Raw genomic sequence first — 22,967 nt, 5'->3', positions numbered from 1 at the left:
TCAATGTAACAGTACATTTAAAAAAGAAAATAATAATTATGGACCACACCATTGGTCAGATAAACGTAAGTAAAGATGTTATTCTAGTGTGTGGGGCCCTTGAGATGCAGACGGTGTCAGTGCTGACTGTAGCCGGTAGCCCAGCAGGTTAGAGGATAATTGCCTGTAGCAGTTTGCAGGGAAGACAGGGGGACATTCTTGTCTCATTACACAACAGTGACCCCCCCTCTGGTCATCTAGGTCCTCAGAGTTTGCTTGTACAACAAACGAGTGTCCTCCACAGACTCAATGCACAAGCTTAACCGTCAGACTATAATGAAAAAAGCCAGAGTCTGCATTAGTCTGCCCTCTCCCAAAGTGACAGAGCAGGTTACAGCATGAACTAGCAGATGCAACTAATTCCAAATAATGAGGACATTTGAAACACACTATAACAAAAAATTATTATTTGGAACAGAGCAAACTTAATCATTATCTGGCTTTAAAAGCTGACTGATGCTGGTCAATGTTTGCTTCCTTGTTAGAGAAACACAGCCGAGATGGTACATGACTCATTGGTTTCAGGCTAGGTTTTTTTAAATCTTAGGGCTGGATAGACCAGTTGTTTATGTAGTTGGATTCTAGCTGAAAAACAACATTGTTTGAAGCAGCTTTACACTGTGTAATGATACTGTGTACATCTCCCACACAGCTAGTGCTCCTGGACCTGTATTTCTTCTCAGATTCATTAAACTGGGCTCACTGGTCAGATTCATGTCTTGTGTGAACTCTTACACATTGGCGTGTGTGTGTGTGTTCTTTTTTAAATCACAACTTTATTTATTCATTAATGACCAAATTCATTATTTTTTTACAGTGAATACCATAGCTTTGTTGGCAGCCTGTAGCGTAAGTTACATGACTAGGACTAGGACTAAGGTTGGTGGTTCAAGCCCCGGTGTAGCCATGATAAGATCTGCACAGCTGCTGGGCTAGGCCCTTCACCTCACATTGCTCCCCGGGCGCTGTGTTGTTCTTCTTCTTGTTCTTCATCATTATCATCATCAATTCCGGCACCACTGCCTACAGTAGGTCAGGTTCACATGTTTGGGCCCCAGTGTTATGCTGTGTGATTAGCAGTTCGACACAGATGGCACTCTTACATGACCACTGGCCATCATTAGGAACAAGATGGGATCCAACATAGCCTCACAGGCAGTTGAAGTGATGCAGGTGATAAACAATGTGACGAAGTTTGAGCTCAAATCGGGTGACTAAGCCTGCACTCTAAAACGGATGACTAAGGTGGTGCTCTCATGCCTCCCCACGAGGCTCCTTTGCGAGGCTGAAGTCTTGGAAAACTGAGTATGAAATGAGTTGCAGGCAGGTATCAGGAGGAATGCTAAGTTGAACAACTGTCAGCTTCATTGAGGATAAGAGATAACAAGTCGTGAGGAGCTCCTCTAGCACTGTAAGATTGTTTGTCAGACGTTTCTTTTTTAAACAAGGTACTTTACTAGTAATTTACAAAATTACCAACAGGAACAGGGCATTACTTTACTGCTGAATTTTATGCATTCATCCAAGTCAGTTATGCCAAACAATACAGGTGAAAATATCCCACTTTAATTCCCTCATGAGAAATCCACTTTACTGGGAAGAGCTCTCGCAGTTTTCAAAGGCTATTATCTTCTCAGCAACAGTTACTGTCTCACCTTGAGAATAATAATGAACAAACAATAAAACTCTGCCTCTCTGATTCATCCAGCACACCCACATATGCAGACACACAGTAGCAGCATGTACAGAAAAGGCTCAAAGGTGAAAAGGTCATGGGGACTGGACAGCTACCTTTGAGCTGGGTCAAGCTCAATCATGTTGGGATGCAACCCCATGCAAGGATCTGTCTAGGAAGATGCAATTTTAAAAACAGATACTGTTTATAGAAACACAAGACTAAACACTTGATTCAGGTTTCAACTACATATATAAAAACAATTCTGATTATCTCTGTTAATACTGTTCCCCACCAAATGTATGACAGCTTAGATAACAATATTGAAAAGTGGGCATGCCAATTGGACTCACATTTCACATCAAGATTTATGGTTAGTGGGTTTTAAAAAGGCCTCAAAGGGACTAGTTTGGGAGATGAAATGGAAAACTGATCAAGATTAACTGTGGTTTTTATATTAATGCTTGTAAGCCAATCCATACACCTTCTGAAAATAGGTTCCCAGACAACTCGCCCACACATTGTTTAGTGTGAAACTAACATGAAAAAAGGCAGTTGGGGGTAGGGGAAACAGCTGACCTTTTCAGAGTTATTATTGCGGTGATGACGTGTCGCTACTCGAATACTTTCTGCAAGGCTGAAAGTGTGCTGTAAGTACCTGACACTCTTGGCTGTCTGAAAATGTGGCAGTGTGTAGGAGTGGACATTTGTCTCTTCACTCTGGATGTGCGCTTTTACTTTTTAACACAAAAAAGAACAACATTTCTGAAAGAAAATTAAAGACAGGTATTACACTATAATTATCAGGACTACTATGAAAGCAAAAGGTGAAGACAAAATAAACCTGAAACTTGAGAATTCGTCATCAGTTCAAGATCTGATTGTGATTATTTACTGTATCGGATCTTGTTCAGATCTGTATCAGAATTGTTAACAAAGTCTGTTTACTCAGGACAGGATAGCAATCTCCAATAGAATGCCTTCATTGGACAGTGCTGTATCCTAAAAACAACAACAACAAAAAAATCATATCAAAGACAGTAAAATATTACACAATTTAAAAAAAAGGTTTAAAAAAAATGCATTGTGGCGCCAATGCCATAAATAGGGCGGTGCTGCCCCCTACTGACACATATTGATAATACAACCTGGCATATTGATCAAGTCACCAAAACTAAATGGGTTATATTTATGCCTTTTCCAAACTGGAAACTTTTATGCCTTTTCCAAACTTTATGCCTTTTCCAAACTTTTCCAAGTCATTCTGATGTAAAAATTGATTGCTTAAGTCTAAGCGCAGAATCAGAGGCAAAATAATGTCCTATAAATTTCATGCCAAATATGTTGAATTAGGCTCCTTGTATAAATAGCAAGCTGAGCTGTACTGCAGTTTCACACATTTAAAATGTCAACATTTGTAAAAAGGGGATGTTTCTGCCCCACAGCCATGTATTGGACAGACCTATATCCTGGTTATGATGGCTAATCTATTAAGTTTCTAGGGCCTACATTCCGAGTTGAAACCAAGCGTGGACTGACAGGCCATCTCAGAAACCGGGAATTTCCAATATGGTGTTTATGGTCCACCAGGAATCATTACGAAACTGTAGACTTTATGTAAAATGTTATCTTATCAATCTTTGTTGCACACCACAATTATAGGTGTTGCCCAATAGAGAATTCCTAAACTCTCAACATAATCAAAGGCAAAGGGCACAACAATATTTAAAAAAATAAAACAGCATAAATGGCGTGGCAGCAATGTTTCAATCATTTCACCTTCTTCGGGTTACATAGGATTAACCCCTTGTATTATATTAAGTCTGGCTGGGCTGGTGAGGGTTGTTTTGCTTTCATTCCTTTTTTCATGGTGTAATATTTTCAATCAGTATGGTAGCAGGATATACTGTTAGAACAGGGAGTTTCAACACTTTCAATCTGTATAACCTATTTCAAGATGCCATTGATGTAACATGTGGGTGGTAAAACAAGCATAGGGGGACCTCACCTTCTCTCCATTTTGGAAATCGACATAAGGGGAATGTCAGTGTGCTTTTCACAACAAGTGTCCAGCAAACCAAATGCATAATAGTTTAACATTCTAAAAACTTGGAGGAATGTCGATCGAATATCCATTGTTTACTTAGAATCTCTCTGGAGGAATTAACATTGTTGTCCGTTTCACCACTGAATACTTCTACAAAAGTTGAGCCCATGTATGAGCTTTTCTGACCAATATCAGTAATGTAGTTGCAGAGGGCATGCGTAACCCCCATCTGTGGCTAAGAAAATTCAATATAACTTCAGCTCATCAAAGAACCGACTAAGGGTATGTTAGTGAAGCGTCAACTAAAAAGCATTTTAGCTAATGACATTAACACACTGAGACTGTTGCGCTTCGGCAACAGTTCTTGAGATTTGCCTGAAAAGGTTAACGTTTTACAACAAAAAATGTGTTTTGCGATGCCTACATCTAAATAGAGAACTCCCCTTAGATGATGTCCAAGGAATTTTTCATCTGAGGAAGACAGTCAAAACACTGTTAACTCCACAAGAGAGGGCATTTTATGTCGGTGAGCAAAATATTTTATTATTCAGCATGCTTATAAATATGGAGCCAGCCTGCTGTTGAATAATAAATAGCATATGAAATTGTGGAAGTTGAAGCGGGTTGGGTATTTCACAAAAAATTCAATCAATGGACCTTGTTAAATGTATTAGTAGACAAGATGGTATTATTGAGATGAGCTTCTCGACCTGTTGCTGTCTGAGGTGGAGAAGGTTCAGACAAAGAGCCAGGGTGTGGGTGACAGGAAAAGGTTAAACATTCATTCATTCATTTATTATCCTGACCCGCTTATCCTGAACAGGGTCGCAGGGGGGCTGGAGCCTATCCCAGCATACATTGGGCGAAAGGCAGGAGTACACCCTGGACAGGTCGCCAGTCCATCACAGGGCACACGCACCATTCACTCACACACTCATATCTATGAGCAATTTAGACTCTCCAATCAGCCTAACCTGCATGTCTTTGGACTGTGGGAGGAAACCGGAGTACCCGGAGGAAACCCAGACCGCAGACACAGGGAGAACATGCAAACTCCGCCCAGAGAGGCCCCGGCCGATGGGGATTCGAACCCAGGACCTCCTTGCTGTGAGGCGGCAGTGCTACCCACTGCACCATCCGTGCTGAGAAGGGCAAACACTTTTTCCAAAATAAAGTGTTGTATAGCTTAGTTAGCAAAATGCAAAAAAGCTTCCACTTTCACTGTGTTTGAGCTCCTGTAACTTTGTTTTAGTAATATTTGGAGTAATTCTGACTAATGGAAAACAAATCCCAAAATGTTACCTTTGAGAAGAGACCAGGTTTCAAGAATAGAAAGCATCTTATTTTGGGTATGTCATTTCCAAGCTAGTGTCAAGAAAAGGAGCGATACATAAGGTGTTAAACAAAATTACTCATAATGTTTTAAATAGTAGTCAGACTGCCAGAAACATGTGTGATTCTTATTTAGAAACGAACTTGTGAGCACCTGAAACAATTTGAGATGATTGAGGAACTTGTTCTGTATTTTTAAGCTCAAATAGATAACAACATAATTGAGAAAGCCTATTTAATTCTTTGACGCATGATTTCCAATGATACATTTCTCAAAAATAAATTTCTTTCTTTTTTTTCTAAAGAAATTGTATTGATGGAAATCATGTATCATTGGATTCAACTGCCTTTTTAATTATGTTATTATATACTTAATTTACAAAAAAAAAAAAGAAAATTCCCCCACATGTTCACAAGTTCATTGCTAATTAAGAACCACACAGGTGTGTGGCAGTCTGACCACCAAAACTGGTTGTTACTTTTTATCCTGTGCAACCTGAAGAAGTGGTGCTACTACTTTATTTGCTAATAAAATATACAATATATAAAATGTTCTCACATTCTTATCATTAAGCAAATAAAAGTGCAGTGTGAGAGTGGACTATACTGTTTAGTCAAGTGTACTTTTCTTTAATTGGGTACATAAGTAGGCTAAAGTGGCGCCACACTGTGTGACTTATCTCCTAGTATTGGGTTTGAGTGGAATCAAATTAAAATAAGTAGCAATCTACTGTACATGGGTGCTTCATTCCTCCAGAGCTTGTCTGCTGGCTCTTCAGCGTAAATAATGTAGGGCTTTTCTCAGTTACATGTTTTCTGAAGTAGAAAGCTTAGAAAATCTATTTGAAAAAAACAACAATCGACTCAATGAGTTCCAAAATATCAAACAGTCAGCCAGGTTGTAGCTGCTTCCAGAGATGCTTGATATATATTCCTTTTTTATTTAATTTAGTTATGAATTTGATAGAAGTCTCACAAGTCTAAATCCAAAATTGCCCAGACTTGGCATGAACCATTGTGTGTGACTGGATTCTCACCTTCTTCATTTACAGACAGGAAGCTGTTCAAAATACCAAAAGCTTTCATCCATAACACAAGTATAGCACATGAATATGAATAAAGATATAACATTCATATAATCTGTGTCATATTTATAAGATGCATACATTTTGTATACATGACTATAATTAAGAAACACTAATTTGGCAAGTGCGACCTACAACCACCGTTAACCTTTTCAATCCCAAGCCGAACATGTGGCTCCAACCCAAGGGGTTTTGGCTTTGGTTGAGAAAATTGCCAAAGTTGCCAAACACTCGAAACAATGGTATAACAGTCATTTTGATTGGTTGAAAAGGTATAAGGTTCAGAGTGGCATATGACACTCTTGGGACCAAAAGGGTTGTTTCAATCCCAAAAGTAAGAGTATTGGGATGATACTGTACACTTTCTTGCTTTTCTAAGGACTGCTATGTCTAAATTTAGTTTGAAGTGGGAAAGCTACTATATACTGCAATGGTTAAGAAATGCATCAAAGGTTGTAGCTAAAGTTGTAAAGGTGTAACACACTCCCACTCCTTTTCATCTCTCTGAAAGGTTACTGTGGTGTACCCTGTGTATTCTGAATCAGCCTTCTGGGTCCGTGAGACTGAATGATTTACTATTTGCAGTTTTAATTCACACTTATTGAACATACACAACATAATTAATGCATTAGTCTGAGTATTGTCTGTGCCAAGTTGTGTGTGCGGGTGTGAGGGTGTGAGGGGTGAAAGAGGGTGTGAGGGTGTGAGAGGCGACGGGGGGTGAGAGGGCATGCGGGGAGAGGGTGGGTGGTTTGGGGTTTGGGGCGAGGGGGTGCGTGAGGGTGTGACAGGTGAGGGGGGGTGAGAGGGAGTGTGGGGTGAAAGGGGGTGGGATGGGGTGAGGGGCGACGGAGGGTGAGCTGGCATGCGGGGAGAGGGTGGGTGGTTTGGGGTTCGGGGCGAGGGGGGGTCTGAGGGGATTCGAGGTGAGGGTGGGTGAAGCAGAGGGGAATGGCTTTGTGTCTCAGGGGCCTGGTTTGGGACAGACAGGTGGCTGTAGCTGTTAGTGGGAGAGTTCGTTTTCCAAAGGGGCGAGTCTGAAGAAGACGAGCCAAAAACAATCTGATCTTTTTGAGAGGTCAGGGTCGTTGGGCTAGACAGCCGCTTCTGGACATCCCTATGGCGGTCGCAGGGTTGCCGTTTGTCCCGCCAGAAGTGAATCAGTTGACTCATGGCAACATATGAATGGTATACACTCATCAATGCCAAAATAAATGCCATTCACAGGTGAGCTGGTGCTCTCTTTGACTGGAATGTGGAAGGCTTCAGCTATGCATCAAACAATTGGAATTCTATTATGACTCAAATATGCGAAGAGTGCTCTTTACATGTTAGCAAGTGGGTGTGTAGGCACATGATCGCCTCGAATCGCACATATGTACAAGGTTGAGGCATTTCCTGTTACCTAACATGAGCGGGAAATTCTGTCCACCAGTCTCAAAAAAAGAAATCAAATAAACGTCAAGGGTTTTCGTTTCGCTGGTTTTTTGTTGGGCTCTCCCAAGATCTGCTTTTCGTCCCCACTGCTTTCAAACAAGACGACACGTCTGCTTAAAAAGGTCCCTTGACCCATTTGTTGTCTATCGCCATGATTCAAATAATAATACATTATGCCCAAATTCTTTCTTGCATTATATTAGTTATATTACATCTGCCGTACATCTAAAAGAAGAAAGCCATATTCTAAATTCTAAATGAACACAGGAGAGCGTTGCAGATACCATCGTAACCAGAGGGGGGAACCAAATCATAAGAATAATTTTAAATTGAAATGAATTGAATTTGGAGAAACTGGTGAAATGCCTTACTTTTTCTCGTTGGTTTTGCCTCGCTTAACGAGCATTTCAACAGTGGCTCGTAAGGTTGATTCTGTGGCCTCATGTTTGTTTACTCATTTCGGCTCTGCACTGTCCTTTCACGCACACTGCTGCTGTGTTGTCAAAGTTCAATGGACTCACTCAAGTCTGAATGTGTATGACGTAATTTGAACTTCGGTAAGCTTGGGCTTCAGGTTTTGCGTTCCACACTCTGTTCAGCTGAAGTGCCCTCAGTCCGCAGGGTGCACAGAGAGCGCGGGGAAAGCAGATTGTGAGACGAAGACAGTAAAACAAAGACAGTAAAACAGTGGGACTACAAAAAGGGAAATATATACATTATTGATGAGTTTCGATATTTCACCTTTCGATTGAGGAAAAAAGCTCATTCAAATACAGGATAATGAGGAATTTCAACTGCTAAACAAGGAGAAACAGAGAAACCAGGTAAACACTCACGGTTTTCTTTAACAAAAAGTTTGGAAGAGTTTCTGCTATTGGTTTTGTGCGTGTTTCATGTCATTGCAAACTTCTCAAACACAATAAAGCAGCTTTCACTTTCCTGAATGCCTTTGGGAAACAGCAGCATTTCTTAACGAAACTTTTACTGTTGTTCATTGCACTCTGTTCGCCTTGAAGTAGCGTACGCGATGCTGTAATTAAGTGCTGTGTATGAGTTTGGAGGCCAATCTGATCGCTTTAAGGTTCAAAGCTTTTCAGTTTGAGCCTTTGCATGGGTATCGAATTGAATATTACAAATATGTCAGCGTCATTGAGCTGCCAAAAATTGCTTGAGCGTAATTTGTTGGCGATTCTCAATGATTGACTAGCTATGAACGTCCAATTTGGTACTTCCAATATTTGTGTTGTCTTGGATACTTACATTTGTGTTTTTCTGTGTTTAATTGATTTAGATCCAACATAGACACAATACTAATAGAATGGAATTTTTACATCCATTGTCATACTGCGGTGTGTATAATTCCACAGATGTTTTTATGCTGACCTAGAAAGCGTTTAAATGCTAAAGCGTTGCAGCTGCTATTTGCAGATTCCATTCTAGATTCACAGCTAGCACTTTGGAATCTTAAATATTATCATGAATTCGTAATTAATGGACAACATATTTTTGTAGCAGTTCAACCTGGATCCATCGGCTCTTTCTATGCGATTCCAATGTTTGCGCATTGAGCAGCTTGGATCGGACGTGGCTTTGCTGTGAGCGTCAGTGGATGTGCTATGGAAGGTGGAAATGAGGTGGATCTGTCTAATATCAACATAACTCCGCGCTGGAAGAAAAGGCCAGTTAATGGAGCCGTCTCCGGCAAGCCCAATCCAAGGCCTTTCAGCAGTCAGATGGAGGGTGTTTTAATGGAGAATAAGGATGCCTTCACCTTGACCCAGCCTGCCGAAAAGATTGTGGCCTCGCCAGGCAGAACAGTTGTTTTGAAGCATGTTCTGAACAAGCCCACCCGCAAGTCAAGGGTCGTAAGGAGTATCAGCATTGGACATTTGTCCAATGGTCGGTTTTCTCTGTCCAAGTTCAAGTCGGAGGGTGATAAGCCAAGTACTGACAACCAGGCGCACCATGACGTGGACAGTATCCAAACTGGGAACGGGGTGGCACACTGGCAGGACAAACGGCAACCCTGCGACCGCCATAGGGATGTCCAGAAGCGGCTGTCTAGCCCAACGACCCTGACCTCTCAAAAAGATCAGATTGTTTTTGGCTCGTCTTCTTCAGACTCGCCCCTTTGGAAAACGAACTCTCCCACTAACAGCTACAGCCACCTGTCTGTCCCAAACCAGGCCCCTGAGACACAAAGCCATTCCCCTCTGCTTCACCCACCCTCACCTCGAATCCCCTCAGACCCCCCCTCGCCCCGAACCCCAAACCACCCACCCTCTCCCCGCATGCCAGCTCACCCTCCGTCGCCCCTCACCCCATCCCACCCCCTTTCACCCCACACTCCCTCTCACCCCCCCTCACCTGTCACACCCTCACGCACCCCCTCGCCCCAAACCCCAAACCACCCACCCTCTCCCCGCATGCCCTCTCACCCCCCGTCGCCTCTCACACCCTCACACCCTCTTTCACCCCTCACACCCTCACACCCGCTTTCACCCCAAACCCCATCCCACCCTCTCTCGCCCAACACTTCTTCCCACCCCCCCTCACCCCTTACACCCTCCCAACCCCTTTCCCCGCCTGCACTCTCCATCCCCACCCCACCCCACACACCTCCCATCCCCACCCCTCCCCACACCCCTTCTGACTCCCCTACACACCATGCCCTACCCCCTGAGGACAGAGGCGTGGTTCTCCTGCGTCAGTCATCAGGATCGTCCCAGGGACCTGAAAATAAGCCCCATCCCTCCGTGGTCCTGAGCACCAACAGCCAGGTGGCCCAGAAGATGGGCACCCAGCAGCTCATACCCCGAGGCCTGGCCTCCGACATCCGGGTCAGCAAGACCGCCCATGGGACCCAGGGTAACGCGGGCCTGCTAGAGCCTGCCAAGCGGGCACTGCGGGCCATCAGCATGGTGGAGACAGGCTCCTACTTCTCCACGGGATGGGCTGAGGCTGAGGTGGATGCAGACGGGGGTGGAGACAGCCCGGGGATGCTGAGGAGGGGTCTGAGGTCCACCTCCTACCGCCGGGCAGTGGTCAGCGGGGTGGAAATGGAAGTCCCCACAACCGACCCCAAGGGTCATCGACTGTCCCAGCCAGTGCTCAGAGCGGTACCTGTGGTCAAGGAGCAGCCATCTAGCCCAGGAAAGGGAAAGGTAGGGTGAGCCTGCTTATTTTTGCTAAAGTGCTCAAGGGTTTCAGCACTAGTGTAGAACTACTTCTGCTTTTGGAGTTCTTCAGTTCAGATACTTGTTGAAGAATTTTAGACACTCGTCACATAACTGTTGTAGGATTGTTAAACTTTCCAGCTGTTGTATAATAGTTATAATTGAGTGTTAATCGCATGCATGGTTACCTGCTATAATTTGGTTGTTGGCTTTATTCCTGTGGCATTATCACATTAGATGGAAGGAATGCTAGTTTTTGAGAGAATTTTTTGAGAATAGCCATCAAGTGGTAATCCTTGTCAGTCAGCACGCTCTATTCATCCAGGCGGTTTTATTGGTTCAACATGGTAGGATGAAGCCACCTTCCAAATTTACATATGGTATTTGAGTATTTGTTGGCATTAAAAAAAGAAACACAGCTGTGTTTCATTAGCTAATTACATCCGCTACATGGCCCCAGCTATCGCCACACAAACTGGTGGGAACTGGTGTCTTATCATTTTCCAACTGCTGCACAAATCCATTCAGCAGCCATTGCAGACCAAACGACACTGTCCCCCTAGTACAAAGTCATCTGAGCTGCGCGGTATTAGTGTGGAAACACAGCTGTCATAAATGAACCATCACAGGTGACCTTTGCTTGGAGAGAGACGTGCAAGGCTCAAAGCCAAGATGGCGGTAAATGATTTTCCATCTCCATCTTTGTCTATCAGAGTAATGAGAAGAAGAAAGGACTAAGGCCCCAGAGAACTTTCGACAGTGAAGGTGAGAGGGCGTCATAGATTTTGTTACTGCATTATGAGAGGGAAATCTTGCTGTTTGGGGCTGTCACATGGTCCTCACTGGTCCTGCACTTAATATGTGTGAAATGCTTTTATGTACAAAAGCTTCAATTAGCTTCATTATGTTTTACACAGTAACAATAGGGGAGATGATTCTCATTGTAAAACGTGGTTTCTGTTAGACCACATTTGAAGGTGTGCATGTGTATGTGCGCGTCTGTGTGTGCGCCTCCCAAAGGTTTCTCAGACTGCATACTGGCTGTCTGCTTTACTGCACAGAGACCAGCATGAGTAGATTACTGCACGCTGGTCTGAAACGGCATTGAAGGAATATATTGAACATTGGTAAATGTTGAGGCTGTGCATTGCAGCGTGCTGATCATACTGCTTCTCCTGTGGTGTCTGTGTCCTTTCAGAGGATGAGGTTCTGTACCAGAATTATAAGGAGAAGGCCCTGCACAATGACTCCGATGAGGACGCAGAGTCCAGGGAGCCCAAGCCTGACGATCGCATTGTGGTTCAGTACAGACCCCTACGGACCTCCTGGAGTCAACTCAGTGTGGTGAGTCTTTGCTACACTAATTATAGCTTTCCACTATACACACACACAGGCACACACATGCACACAGTACAAACTCATGCCTCTCACACATGCACACAGGACAAACTCATGCCTCTCACACATGCACACAGTACAAACTCATGCCTCTCGCATGCACACAGTACAAACTCATGCCTCACACATGCACGCAGTACAAACTCACGCCCCTCACACATGTTTATATAGCCAAAGAATGCATGAGCATTTCCAGTGTTGAGTTGAATCCAGGTCACTGCAGTGTTCCTCATGGACGGGTCAGGGAGAAGCAGCCTGCTTCAGTACGCTGGAATGGGGAGATAACCCCCCCCCCACGCCGGACAGGGTCTGGATTTTTCCCTACAAAAATGAAGGGAATGTGGAAAGAAGAGACTGCGGTGACTCCGGGTTTGACACATTACGTAATCCAGTTTACGAGCTGGAATGGCCCAATTTTAATGCTATTTTCCAGTTAATGGGCCATGTGAATGTTCCCAGACAGAGGCAGTAGGAAGAGGAGTTGGCCCTCTACATCGGCACCCTGGCACTGCACACACCGTCTGAACACAGCTTGAGCTATCTGAGCACTGATCTGAGCACTGTGGGGTCCTTATAGTCCTGTCTGTGTTCAGCAGTTGGTTATCAACACAAAGCAGTTAGTATAGCAATGAAGCTAAATAGTAATGTTTTGCCTCCACATCAATCTAAGTCCAAGGTGCACTCAACAGTGCCAACAGGATTCAATTAAAAAGTCTTTATTTTAAAGGTGTATCAGAAAATGTTGGAAGCAACGCTTGTAGCTAATGCATGTTGGAGCAAAAGCCTGTAATTCAGGAATAAGCTGTAGGTAAATAGATGGAAATGACACTGGATTGGTTGTAATATACCATGTTAAATATGTATCGTACTCCTGGGAATCACTGTTTTTTCCCTTTGTCTAGTTGACAGGGAAGTCTGGATATTTGGACTTCCCCTGGGATTTTCCTTGAAATGAAAGGTATCAGGAGAGAAACAATCAGTGTTTCAGTTTCTGTTCTGGGGTATGCAGAACAGTCTGTTTTTTTTGTTTCCCCGATACTTGGGTGGCTTTTGAACAGGATAGGTAGTTTGAAGCCTTGTTTCACTCATGTGACACTAACAGGGATCATTTGAGAAATTTGAGAAACACAGAAACTTGGTTGCTTGGAAAGGTTACTAGGAAACGGGTGACATAAAGCTGCCCCGCCTTTGTGCCGTCCTGCTGTGTTTGTTTTCGCTGTTTGTCCAAAGGCACTCGAGGTGAGGTTGAAGAGCAGGCTATTGCCAAGAATCTGTGCTTGGTTTCCTCTTGTCACATGACTGCACAAGAGAGGTGCATGTGTTTTGAAAGGTGTTCAGAGAGAGGGTTTTTTGGTTAGATTTGGCCATTTTAAATATTAGGGAAGATACAGCCAATTGTATTTTGTACATTTACATCCGATTACCTTTCAGACGTGAATTGGGTAAAAGTATGAACCATTTAAGCCATTGTTTTGGGCACCTTGCTTGGCTTAGCTAAACTGAAACAATTTCTGTAATGGCTTTATTGGACTTTTTGTTTGACCTGGTTAAGAATTAACAGGATGTGTTGAGTGGACACATTTACTTTAGAGTGAAACATGATCATGCATTAACATAGAGACATGTGCAATATTCCCACTGTGTGTGTGTTCAGAAGACACGCATGTTTTTGGAAAGGTCAATCAAAGCGATATGGAAACAGGCATAGGGATGTTAAGTGAATAAACACATGCACATGCAGTACTGGAATAGCATAATGTCAGAAACCAGCTGTATCTTTTAACTCTTATGGCAGATGTTTATCCCAAATAATGTGTAACCCACATGTATGCATGCTCCATGATGTATTCAGATTTTGGAAATATGTATAGCATATATATGATGCAGTTGTGAATAAAGTTTATTAATTGATTTTGTGTCCTCCAGGTTAAAAAGAGTGGAATTTGCCAGACCTTGAGCCCTGAAGAGCGCAAAAGGCAAGAGGTAAAATGTCATTTTGAATAGCTCACTTCTTGTGTTGTACTTCCTGTAGAGAACATCTATTAGTTTCCTGTAGCTAAATGTTGTTTTCTGGGAGAGGCTCACCCAGAAACTTTCCTCATCATGGTCTGTGGGCATGAGGGAGGTTGACCTTGTCCTCCAGGCTTGGATGTGCTATTTCCCAGGGGGGTAGAGGAGGTTAAGGGGGGTGCGTGTTGGGGTTGTGGTCTTTCCAGTTCTCTGGAGCCAGTCTGGCCTCTTCACTGTGGGAACACTCTTTCCAGAATCCCTGAAGCAGTGCATCCTGGGAAGTCTCTGGGAGTACAGTGTACATGAGCTGGTGGGGGAAGGGCAGATGACCCCGTTAGACCAATAAATATAACCGTATAAAATGGAGGAAATGTAAAAAAAACAACAAAAAAACACGCCAAACAGACAAAGGATGTGATAGAAGAGTAGAGTGATGTGGAGGCAGTACATGGATGGGTTCCCGGATGTTTAGATAAATAAATGGTGATCTTTGAAGCGGTTCTCTTTAAGAGTGGACAATGAATAAATAAACAAGTGGATGGAGAAGTAAGAGTTTCTCATCTCTCAGGCCTTTCTTTGACTCTGCCTATTCCCTCCCTTCCATCTGGTACAGGCGATCTTTGAGGTCATCTCCTCTGAGCACTCCTACCTTCACAGCCTGGAGATCCTTGTCCGGATGTTCAAGAACTCTACGGAACTGAGTGACACCATGACCAAAACTGAGAGCCACCACCTCTTCTCCAACATCGCTGACGTGTGTGAGGCTAGCAAAAAGTATGCCCTGAGTCTTAAAACCTTTCAAATGTTCCCTGGGTGAGCTTGACATGTATGCAAAAGTGTTCAAAACTTTGGTCTGCCTTTTGAAAAGTGATTCCATTTTCCCTCCTTGTGGTGGTAATTAGCAAGCTACTTCAGCAGAATTCCTGTGAACCTTTGCCCTGAGAACTGCACTGTGACCATTAAATTATGTAATCAGGAAAGTCTATGTACTAATCAAATAAGTCTTCAGATACATTTATATCAGTAATTGGGTGATTTCCCAGCCCACAAGCCAATGTTCTGGGAGTGTGTGTGTCCTGGATTTAAGGTCTCACGCTGGCCCTAGTGTTTCTCTGTTTGACTGGATTGAGCCAGAGAGATCAAAGCCTGCTTCATGTCAGCATCATTCCTTGAGCTGATGACCTTCAGCCAATCAAATAGTCAATAACATGAAATATTCAGTACAAAAAACTATTATTTACCTCATGGCTGTTTCAGTTACAAACTTTGCATTACAGTATGTGCTGTAATACTCAATACACGTGGTGTATTCTATAGTTTACCTAAGAAATAGTCCTAGAACCATAAGTTACTAACTTTGCATTTGTACTCTTGTTTTTGTGTTTAGTGTTAGTGTTCCATCTGTTTCCTTGTATTTGTTGCTGTGTATATTTGCTCTGTAGATTTTTTAGTTTCTCCAGTTTCTTTTTGGCATAGGAAAATCTGTTCTGTGTGGGTAGTGTAGTTTTACCTTACAGTGATGGCAAGGTGAGTCTAAAACCATTTTAAGGTAGGCGACAGAACGGATACCAACCTTGAGTCTCAGGCTGAAAAGAGTGTGTAGATTGTGCATTAAAGCCAATGGAGATCTTAATATCTCATGCAACTAAAAGAATGGGTATTTTACATGTGATATTTACTCAAGTACTACACATCCGGAATGGGAGGGGTCAAAGGCAGCCTGTTAATAATTGAAATGTATGCGTTTAAACAAAGTGAGTGTAAATATTGTCTGTGCAGTGTAGTGTTGCCATGGTTTCCAAGGTATTCCCCCAGGAGGCATTGGGCTAAAGTACAGTACCACTGATGGTAGTTTGTTCTGGGTGGGTGGAAATTGCCATTTATATCTATAGGTTCTGCTTAATCTAGCCCAGGGCCTCTCCTCATTATTTTGGATTTAGTCAGGGAAGCGATGGTCTGAGGGTGTGAGTATATATTTAAATCCAGCAGTTCGATATTAACTACAGGAAATATGAAACTACTGGGAGTGGTCTTACCCTGAAGAATAAGCAGGCAGGGTGCTAGACGCTCGTACTTCATTGTCCTGATAAAGCCACTATTGTGCTGCCGTGGTGACAAACAGGAGCATTCTGTCCAGGCCTTTAGCAGTTCTCAGTCCCTGTGCTCTCTGTGTATACATTGTTCCCCCCGGCAACTGGCGGGACACTGCATCTGGCCTGGCAGAACCAGACCTTGCAAGAACAACCACGCTAGTGTGTTTTGCTGGTGTAGCACAGTCATGCACCCTCTTCCAATGAAAGAGATGCCCTTGTGCATGCTGGGTCAATACGTATGGTGCCTAGACTCCATCTCCTGCAGTATTTTTCTTTTCTTTTTTCTTTTTGGGTGGGGGAGTAATACTGTCATGCAGGCATTTGCCAGCCCGGAGTGATAATTCAACAGGATTGACTGTAAACTGTAAGCTGTTACCAACACTTCACGACACATACCGTAAGTCATTTTGAGAGGTTTTCCGAAGGTCTGTCTGTCTAAGTAGAACCTGTCTGTAGCAGAACATGGTGCACACATGCATGGTTGTGTTTCTCTGAGCAGAATTGGACTTCCTGTGCATGCATGTCAGGGCATATTGAGTTTGCTGACTGTGTTTGCCAGACACTGGCCCTCTAAACCACACTGCAGAAATGTCCTGTGGGTGTCTGTGTCCCTACCACAGTCCTATGTAGGCACGCGCTCACTGCTCACCTCACTGGCTGCCTGCCAGCAATGTGACATTCCCTTGTGCTGAGGAACATCTTCCTCGATCTCCTCCCTCTTCCTGTTATCGGGCCCTCTGCTGCACGCTGTTTCGTAATGGCAGCAGTGCTGAAGAAGATCATCCGCTGGGCTTGCCCTGCCTGTTCTGGGTAAAGTTCTCCGAGCCCTCGAGGGTGAGAAGGTTGAAAGTCTAATCATTATCGGCATTGGCAGCATTCCGCGTGATCGGCGTGGCTCCGTGCCCGAAGTGCGCATCGGAAAGCAGCCTCGGGAAAGGAAAATAAGGCAGCCGGATGCGGAGGCGTAGGAGTTGGAGTTCATTGGGTTCTGCTCCTCCTGCTCTGCACTGGTGGGGTGGCATGGGTCCAGATGCAGAGACGGGGTGGGGTTAAGGGGGCATGTATAGCATCCTGACTAGGGCAGAGAGGGATCAGGCACACTATATAACAGTCTCCATCTAAGATTACACTGAATACTCCAGCACAAGCACAAAATACATGTGCACACACACGCACGTATGGATGGGGTGAAGGACATACACACACAACTGCAGATGGACAGGTGCGCGCACACCACACTGTTTCTTAAGCTGCTGCAGATGTGATTTTTGGCTGTGGTTGCGCTGAATGTCATCACTGAGAAAATGCTCCTGGTCTTCCTTAATACAGACCTGATTATTTGACTAGTCTGTTTGTGTAGTCAACTCCTGCGGTGTGAATGAGATGACAGCTGACATAGGCAGTTATCCTCTCTCCATTCTTAATTACAGCCTTGATTGAATTGCTTTTGTCATCTCCTCCCAATGGTTAACGTCAATAATCATTAAAAGACAGCTGGACAGCCTGCCCTCTTAGGCCAATATGGAGGCCCCCTGCAATTTAATTCTGACTTCCAAGTCAAGAGTCAATTGCTCCTCTCACCACATACTCCTCAGTGCTACACACAGTTCAGCAGTAGCTAACCTCTGAGTGTCCTGACTGAGTGTTCCTTCATACAGAAACTGACCATGAACATTGAACAGACATAGCAAGAAAATTCTAGAGAAGGATGAGAAACACTCACTCCATTGTGTGTATTCCTCCTGGATCAGTTCAGCCTGAAGTCTTATTGAGTTTGACTTTTCTGTGGAATGTCTTCATGTTTGTGATAAAATCATCTTGGGCAAGAATAACCTACATTTTCAGCATGTTTTGCTGACATTTGTATTAGGAGAGTCTGGTGGGTGGGTTTCCTTGACTGAAAGGCCCTCGGGGAGACTGGTTCAATAAAGGCGGTTACTGAGTGAAGTATCCGACCAGGAGAGATACTGAGAGGAGAAAGATAGATTGTAGATGTCGACTTTCCACCCTACGGACACATCGCTTGACAGCCATCACGGCGGCCTCCTGTACCTGCAGTGCTGACCTCATTTCTGATGTGTAGGACACTCCCCTGCTGCACGTAGCTATTCCCCAGTGCAATGGGCTGACTTGACTGGCTGCACTAAATAGCAATGTAGGCTTAAAACAGGTCTCACTGGACCAGTTACTTTAGGAGTTAGATTTCTTAAATACTTTTAGTTGAAGTTCCCAAGTTAATGGTTGGGCTGTGGCTGACCCTATTTAGTTTAGATACCATACCTGTGTGATGGTAGTACGTGTGTTCCTGCTGTACTTTAAATATTATTGATGTTCTTTCGATATTTCAATATTATTTTGGCTCTGGAACAGCACGTACACCAGTAAGTGTTCTGTTCAGCTTCAGAAACTTGCAGTGGATCAAAGTGTGCATAAGAATGCTACCTGTAGTTCCGGTCTAGCAGGATGTTTTGATGTGATGTGTTATTGAGGTTTGCTGTAGATGAAGAGTACTTACCCCGGCCCTCATGGAGTAGGGCTGGGAGGTCAAGGACAAGCAGGAGCACCGCTTCACACCTCAGTCTCCATTGCTAGTGGGTATCGGTGACCGGCTTTGAGATATTCCGTACAGATAAGTCCTTCCTCTGTATTCGCATGCCACCCCATATCTATTTCTCACACGTGTTTTGGATTTTAAATGGAACGAAGCGGGGGTTTTTTTCCTTAGGGTGGAGGGTGGAAGTTTTGCCATCAGATTATGTAAATGTTTTCCTGACTATGAATGTGACTGTGTGCTGTGCGCATATTTAACTTTCTAATGGAAACCATTTCTGCTCACTTATTGGCTTCTGTTATTGAGTGACACATGGGAACAGACCTTTGTCTACGCATTGTCTCAGCCCACCAACCCAGTGGCCTCTAATGAGCCAGGCTTGGAGAATGTTGAGAACCAATTACCATTCTGTAAAGACCAAGATGGGACAGTGGAGCTGAGGCCCAAGCTAGCTGAGGTTTTTCACCGTTGCTGTGAAGCAATGTTGGATATGTGGTAGCCATTTTTGTCTTGCGTTTATGGCCAGTATAAGCGGATCTTACCTTTAGCATCAAAGCTTCCCTTGTATTAATCTCGGCTGAAGACGCACACCTCTGTGCTGTTGCTTTCCATTGCATCAGGCCTGTTGTTTCGCAAGATGATGAAATACAGTATGCTGTGGATTCAACTTGATTAACTTTCACAAATGTAGGCTAACATAATGAGTACAACTGCAATAAGAATATTAAATATTTGATTTATCATTAAGCCATTTTATGGTTGGATTTTTGCATCAGTTTTTACCATGAATTTGGCATTAAGACACACAGATTCGGAAAGCCAAGATATTGTTCTACAAAATGAAGATGAAAGCCTAAAACAGCCAAGAAAAATGTAATTTTTACATAATTTACTTCCGACTGATTATCATAGAGCAGGTCACATATGCTGAAAGCTGATGTCGCCCCTTTATTTTGATGGTGCGCTGGCAGCTTGCTCAGTGCATTGTTCAGGTTCAGGTGCTGTTCAAAGCTAGCCGCTCACAGTGAACTTGAGTTGAACGTGCCTCAAAAGCAGGTCAGTGCAAAGAGTTTCTCTTTGAGGAATGTTTACCTATTTGACCGGACTGCGGCCACAGAACCGAAAGGGCTGTGCACACCTTGAGGAAGGGTACGAGGCCCGGCCCTTCGGGGGAAGGCCAAAATGGCACAGAGTGACAGCGTCCTCAGGAATAGAAAGATGATTTCAGTGGCCGGTGTCCCAGAGAGGGGCCCGGTAATAGAGGTCGCTGTTGCCGGGGTCACGGGGTGGCGCCACAGATGGCTCCGTCTTCCCAAGAATGCTGGCGCAGCTGCGTGACCACTTCCTGCCTGTTACCTTGGGGACAGGAGCGCTGTCATGGGCCATAAATCCAGCGTGCCTTCAAAACCTGTGCCGTTGTTTTCCGGAAGTCCGGTGTTTCCTCATCTATTCTGGACCCTTCCTGATCTGTGATGTCAGGACCGTGCTGGAAACTGGGTGTCGTCAGTGCATCCTGCCTTTGTGCCCTGACTAAATTACAAGGTGCTAAGCTGCTCATGATTTGATGGGTGGTCTGCTACTGTTATCTCCGACTAGTCGTCTTATCCTCTCATCCTCCTCTTCTGTCCTCTCCTCTTCCTCTTTGCAGGTTCTTCAGTGACCTGGAGGAGAAGCACCAGCATAACTTCTACATCGATGACATCAGCGACATCGTGGCCAAGCACGCCCAGTCAAACTTTGACCCCTATGTGACCTACTGCTCCAATGAGGTGTACCAACAGCGGACCCTGCAGAGGCTTGTGTAAGCATAGCGCTACCACCCCCCATAGACTGCCTGTGCCTTTCAGGCTTTAGTTCTTGACCTCATAACCTCTGACCCCGCATAGCACATACTTGCCATTTTAGACCACTCATAGCCATAAAGCACACTTGCACACCTCCTCCCTTCCCCTCCACTCCCAGTAATGGTGGTGCGGCCCGCAAACGGAAGCACACACAGTAGTAATGGCGCTATGATTCAGATGTTGGACAGGCAGTGCTGTGGGGACTCTCCCTCCCTCCTGGGGGTGTAATCACTGCGATGGGGCGCATTAATCTGAGGTGTCTCCCCTGACTCACTGCACACGGTGGCTGTATCAGAGCTCTGGCATTGCCCCACACTGCTAGAGCCCTTACCATGCAGCACTTTCTGTGACTCATCTCTGTCCCGTGAGCATCTACACAATGCTAATGTGCCCCCACTGACTGAGTGTACATTTTTCCACTCTGAATCTGAATGAGATGTGGGTGTGAGCTGCAAGCCCATTCAGGTGTTTTTTTTTTTAATGAGGATTTAGTCACTTATTCAGCTGTCAGAGATGCACGGAATGGAGTGGTTGGACTGGTCCCAACAGTATTTTAAGAGTTGACCATTGACCGAGAATGACCATTTCTCCATGTAGCACCAGGAACCCGTCCTTCAAAGAGGTTCTGACCCGGATTGAGAGCCACCAGGACTGCCGTAACCTGCCCATGATCTCGTTCCTGATCCTGCCCATGCAGAGGGTGACCCGCCTCCCGCTGCTGATGGACGTGAGTGCCACCCCGTCCCTGTCTGCCTGTTCCCTCTTCTGCCTCTTATTGGCCCATCTCTGCTCAGGACACACCCACGTCTGTCTCCGTATGCATGTGTCTGTTCTGCGGCTGCTCTTCAGGCCTACATCAGTTGGAAAGGGAGAAGAGTCTGCCCATGTGCAGCAGGCTGACAGCAACCTGCACATTTCAGCTGGGATGTTACTAAGCACTGCTTGACTGTCCATTTATTGTCCATAGTCTCGCTGCTGCAGCACAGAACAATCCCTTTTATTTTCTGTTCCTTCGGGTGACGCGCTCATTCACTGCGGCTGTCTCGGGGGTATGCTACCCCTGACCGAACAGCCTGCCAGGATTATGTACTGATGTCACAGGGGACTGGTAATAATGAGACGCAGACATCACAGGGAAAGGTAATGGTGTGACACGCTTCACAGCACAAATGGTGATAATGGCTCAAAGGGGAGGGGACTTGATGCAAAGCGCATAACGGGACGGGTAATGATGTGACACACGGGGCTCATAAAGGTGCGACACATCACAGGGGATGATTTGTGGTCTAACACACAAGGGCAATATAGTAATATGACCCTGGGGACAATGAATGAAAGTACATGCAGGGGGCTGGTAATCACGTGGCAGGTGTCACAGGGACAGATAATGCTGACGGACTGGGATGCCAGCAGGCTGAAGATATGAAAGGACTTGGGTCCTGTGGAGGATGAGGGCCGGCAGTAGACAAGTGTTTGAGTGTGAGATATGTGTCTGCTCAAAGGGAATTAGCCTGGACTGTTACATAACGCTTACTGTTTGATTCGATTCATCTGAACTGTCCGTAAGTCTGTCTCCCTTTCCCCTTATCTCCCCTTTTTGATGTTCTTTTTCGGGGAGGGCGGTGGTGATTTTTATCTCAGGGCATGAGATATGTGAATTGTTCTTTCTAAGGGTTTTAAATCCCAAATATCTATCTCTCTCGCTCCTCTCCTTCTGTTGTGGTCTGTTTTGATTAACGGTGCTGTTTTGACTGCTCCGGCGATACAAGGGCCTTGTTCCCGGGCCTCTGTGCTGTATCTCTGGCCTGCTGGATTTAGAGTGTGTAGATCTTCAGTCTGTGTTTATCTCTCTGCCTCTTAACTGATGTAGAAAGGCATGCCTGGAAGGTAGTGCGATTTTTCATTTGCTGAACCCTGAAAATAATCTGGGGATCTAAGGAATATGCTTCTATCCGTTTCTGTTTTACCGTCCTATTTTATTTTATTCAATATTAATTTTATTGAAGCAATTCATTTTTTAGTTTGCTTAACAGACATTGGACATTGCTCCTCCAACCTCAGTTTTATTTTGCCAATTTAAGTGATGGCCTTAAAGATAGCAATAGCATTAGCATTGACCGTAGTGTTTAAGTGCTCTGCTAACACACTACACATAGCTGGCCATAACAGGACTGTTCCGGATCTGACAATGGAGCACTGACCTTGAGACACATCCACCCTACCAATGCTATGGCCTGAGCTGTATGTGCCTGGAGCTGTCTTCTGTAAAAGTCCTTTTAA

General features: G+C 44.5%; 1 protein-coding gene across 1 annotated transcript in view; it reads left to right on the top strand.

The window, feature by feature from the left end:
• The first annotated feature begins 8,146 nt into the window (after positions 1 to 8,146).
• The window catches only part of LOC133107644 (rho guanine nucleotide exchange factor 26-like), a 32,587-nt gene continuing 17,766 nt past the window's right edge, over positions 8,147 to 22,967 (top strand). The window contains exons 1-9 of the mRNA XM_061216673.1: positions 8,147 to 8,439; positions 9,128 to 10,039; positions 10,334 to 10,779; positions 11,505 to 11,556; positions 11,990 to 12,135; positions 14,116 to 14,172; positions 14,813 to 14,973; positions 20,492 to 20,644; positions 21,285 to 21,414. Coding sequence (XP_061072657.1) covers positions 9,232 to 10,039; positions 10,334 to 10,779; positions 11,505 to 11,556; positions 11,990 to 12,135; positions 14,116 to 14,172; positions 14,813 to 14,973; positions 20,492 to 20,644; positions 21,285 to 21,414 — 1,953 coding nt within the window. The 5' untranslated portion in view covers positions 8,147 to 8,439; positions 9,128 to 9,231. The remainder of the gene's footprint in view (positions 8,440 to 9,127; positions 10,040 to 10,333; positions 10,780 to 11,504; positions 11,557 to 11,989; positions 12,136 to 14,115; positions 14,173 to 14,812; positions 14,974 to 20,491; positions 20,645 to 21,284; positions 21,415 to 22,967) is intronic.

This window comes from Conger conger, chromosome 13 (genome assembly GCF_963514075.1).
Source record: "Conger conger chromosome 13, fConCon1.1, whole genome shotgun sequence".
NCBI classification, from domain to species: domain Eukaryota; kingdom Metazoa; phylum Chordata; class Actinopteri; order Anguilliformes; family Congridae; genus Conger; species Conger conger.
Note: the sequence above shows the minus strand (reverse complement) of the source record. Positions and strands in the feature narration are given on the sequence as shown.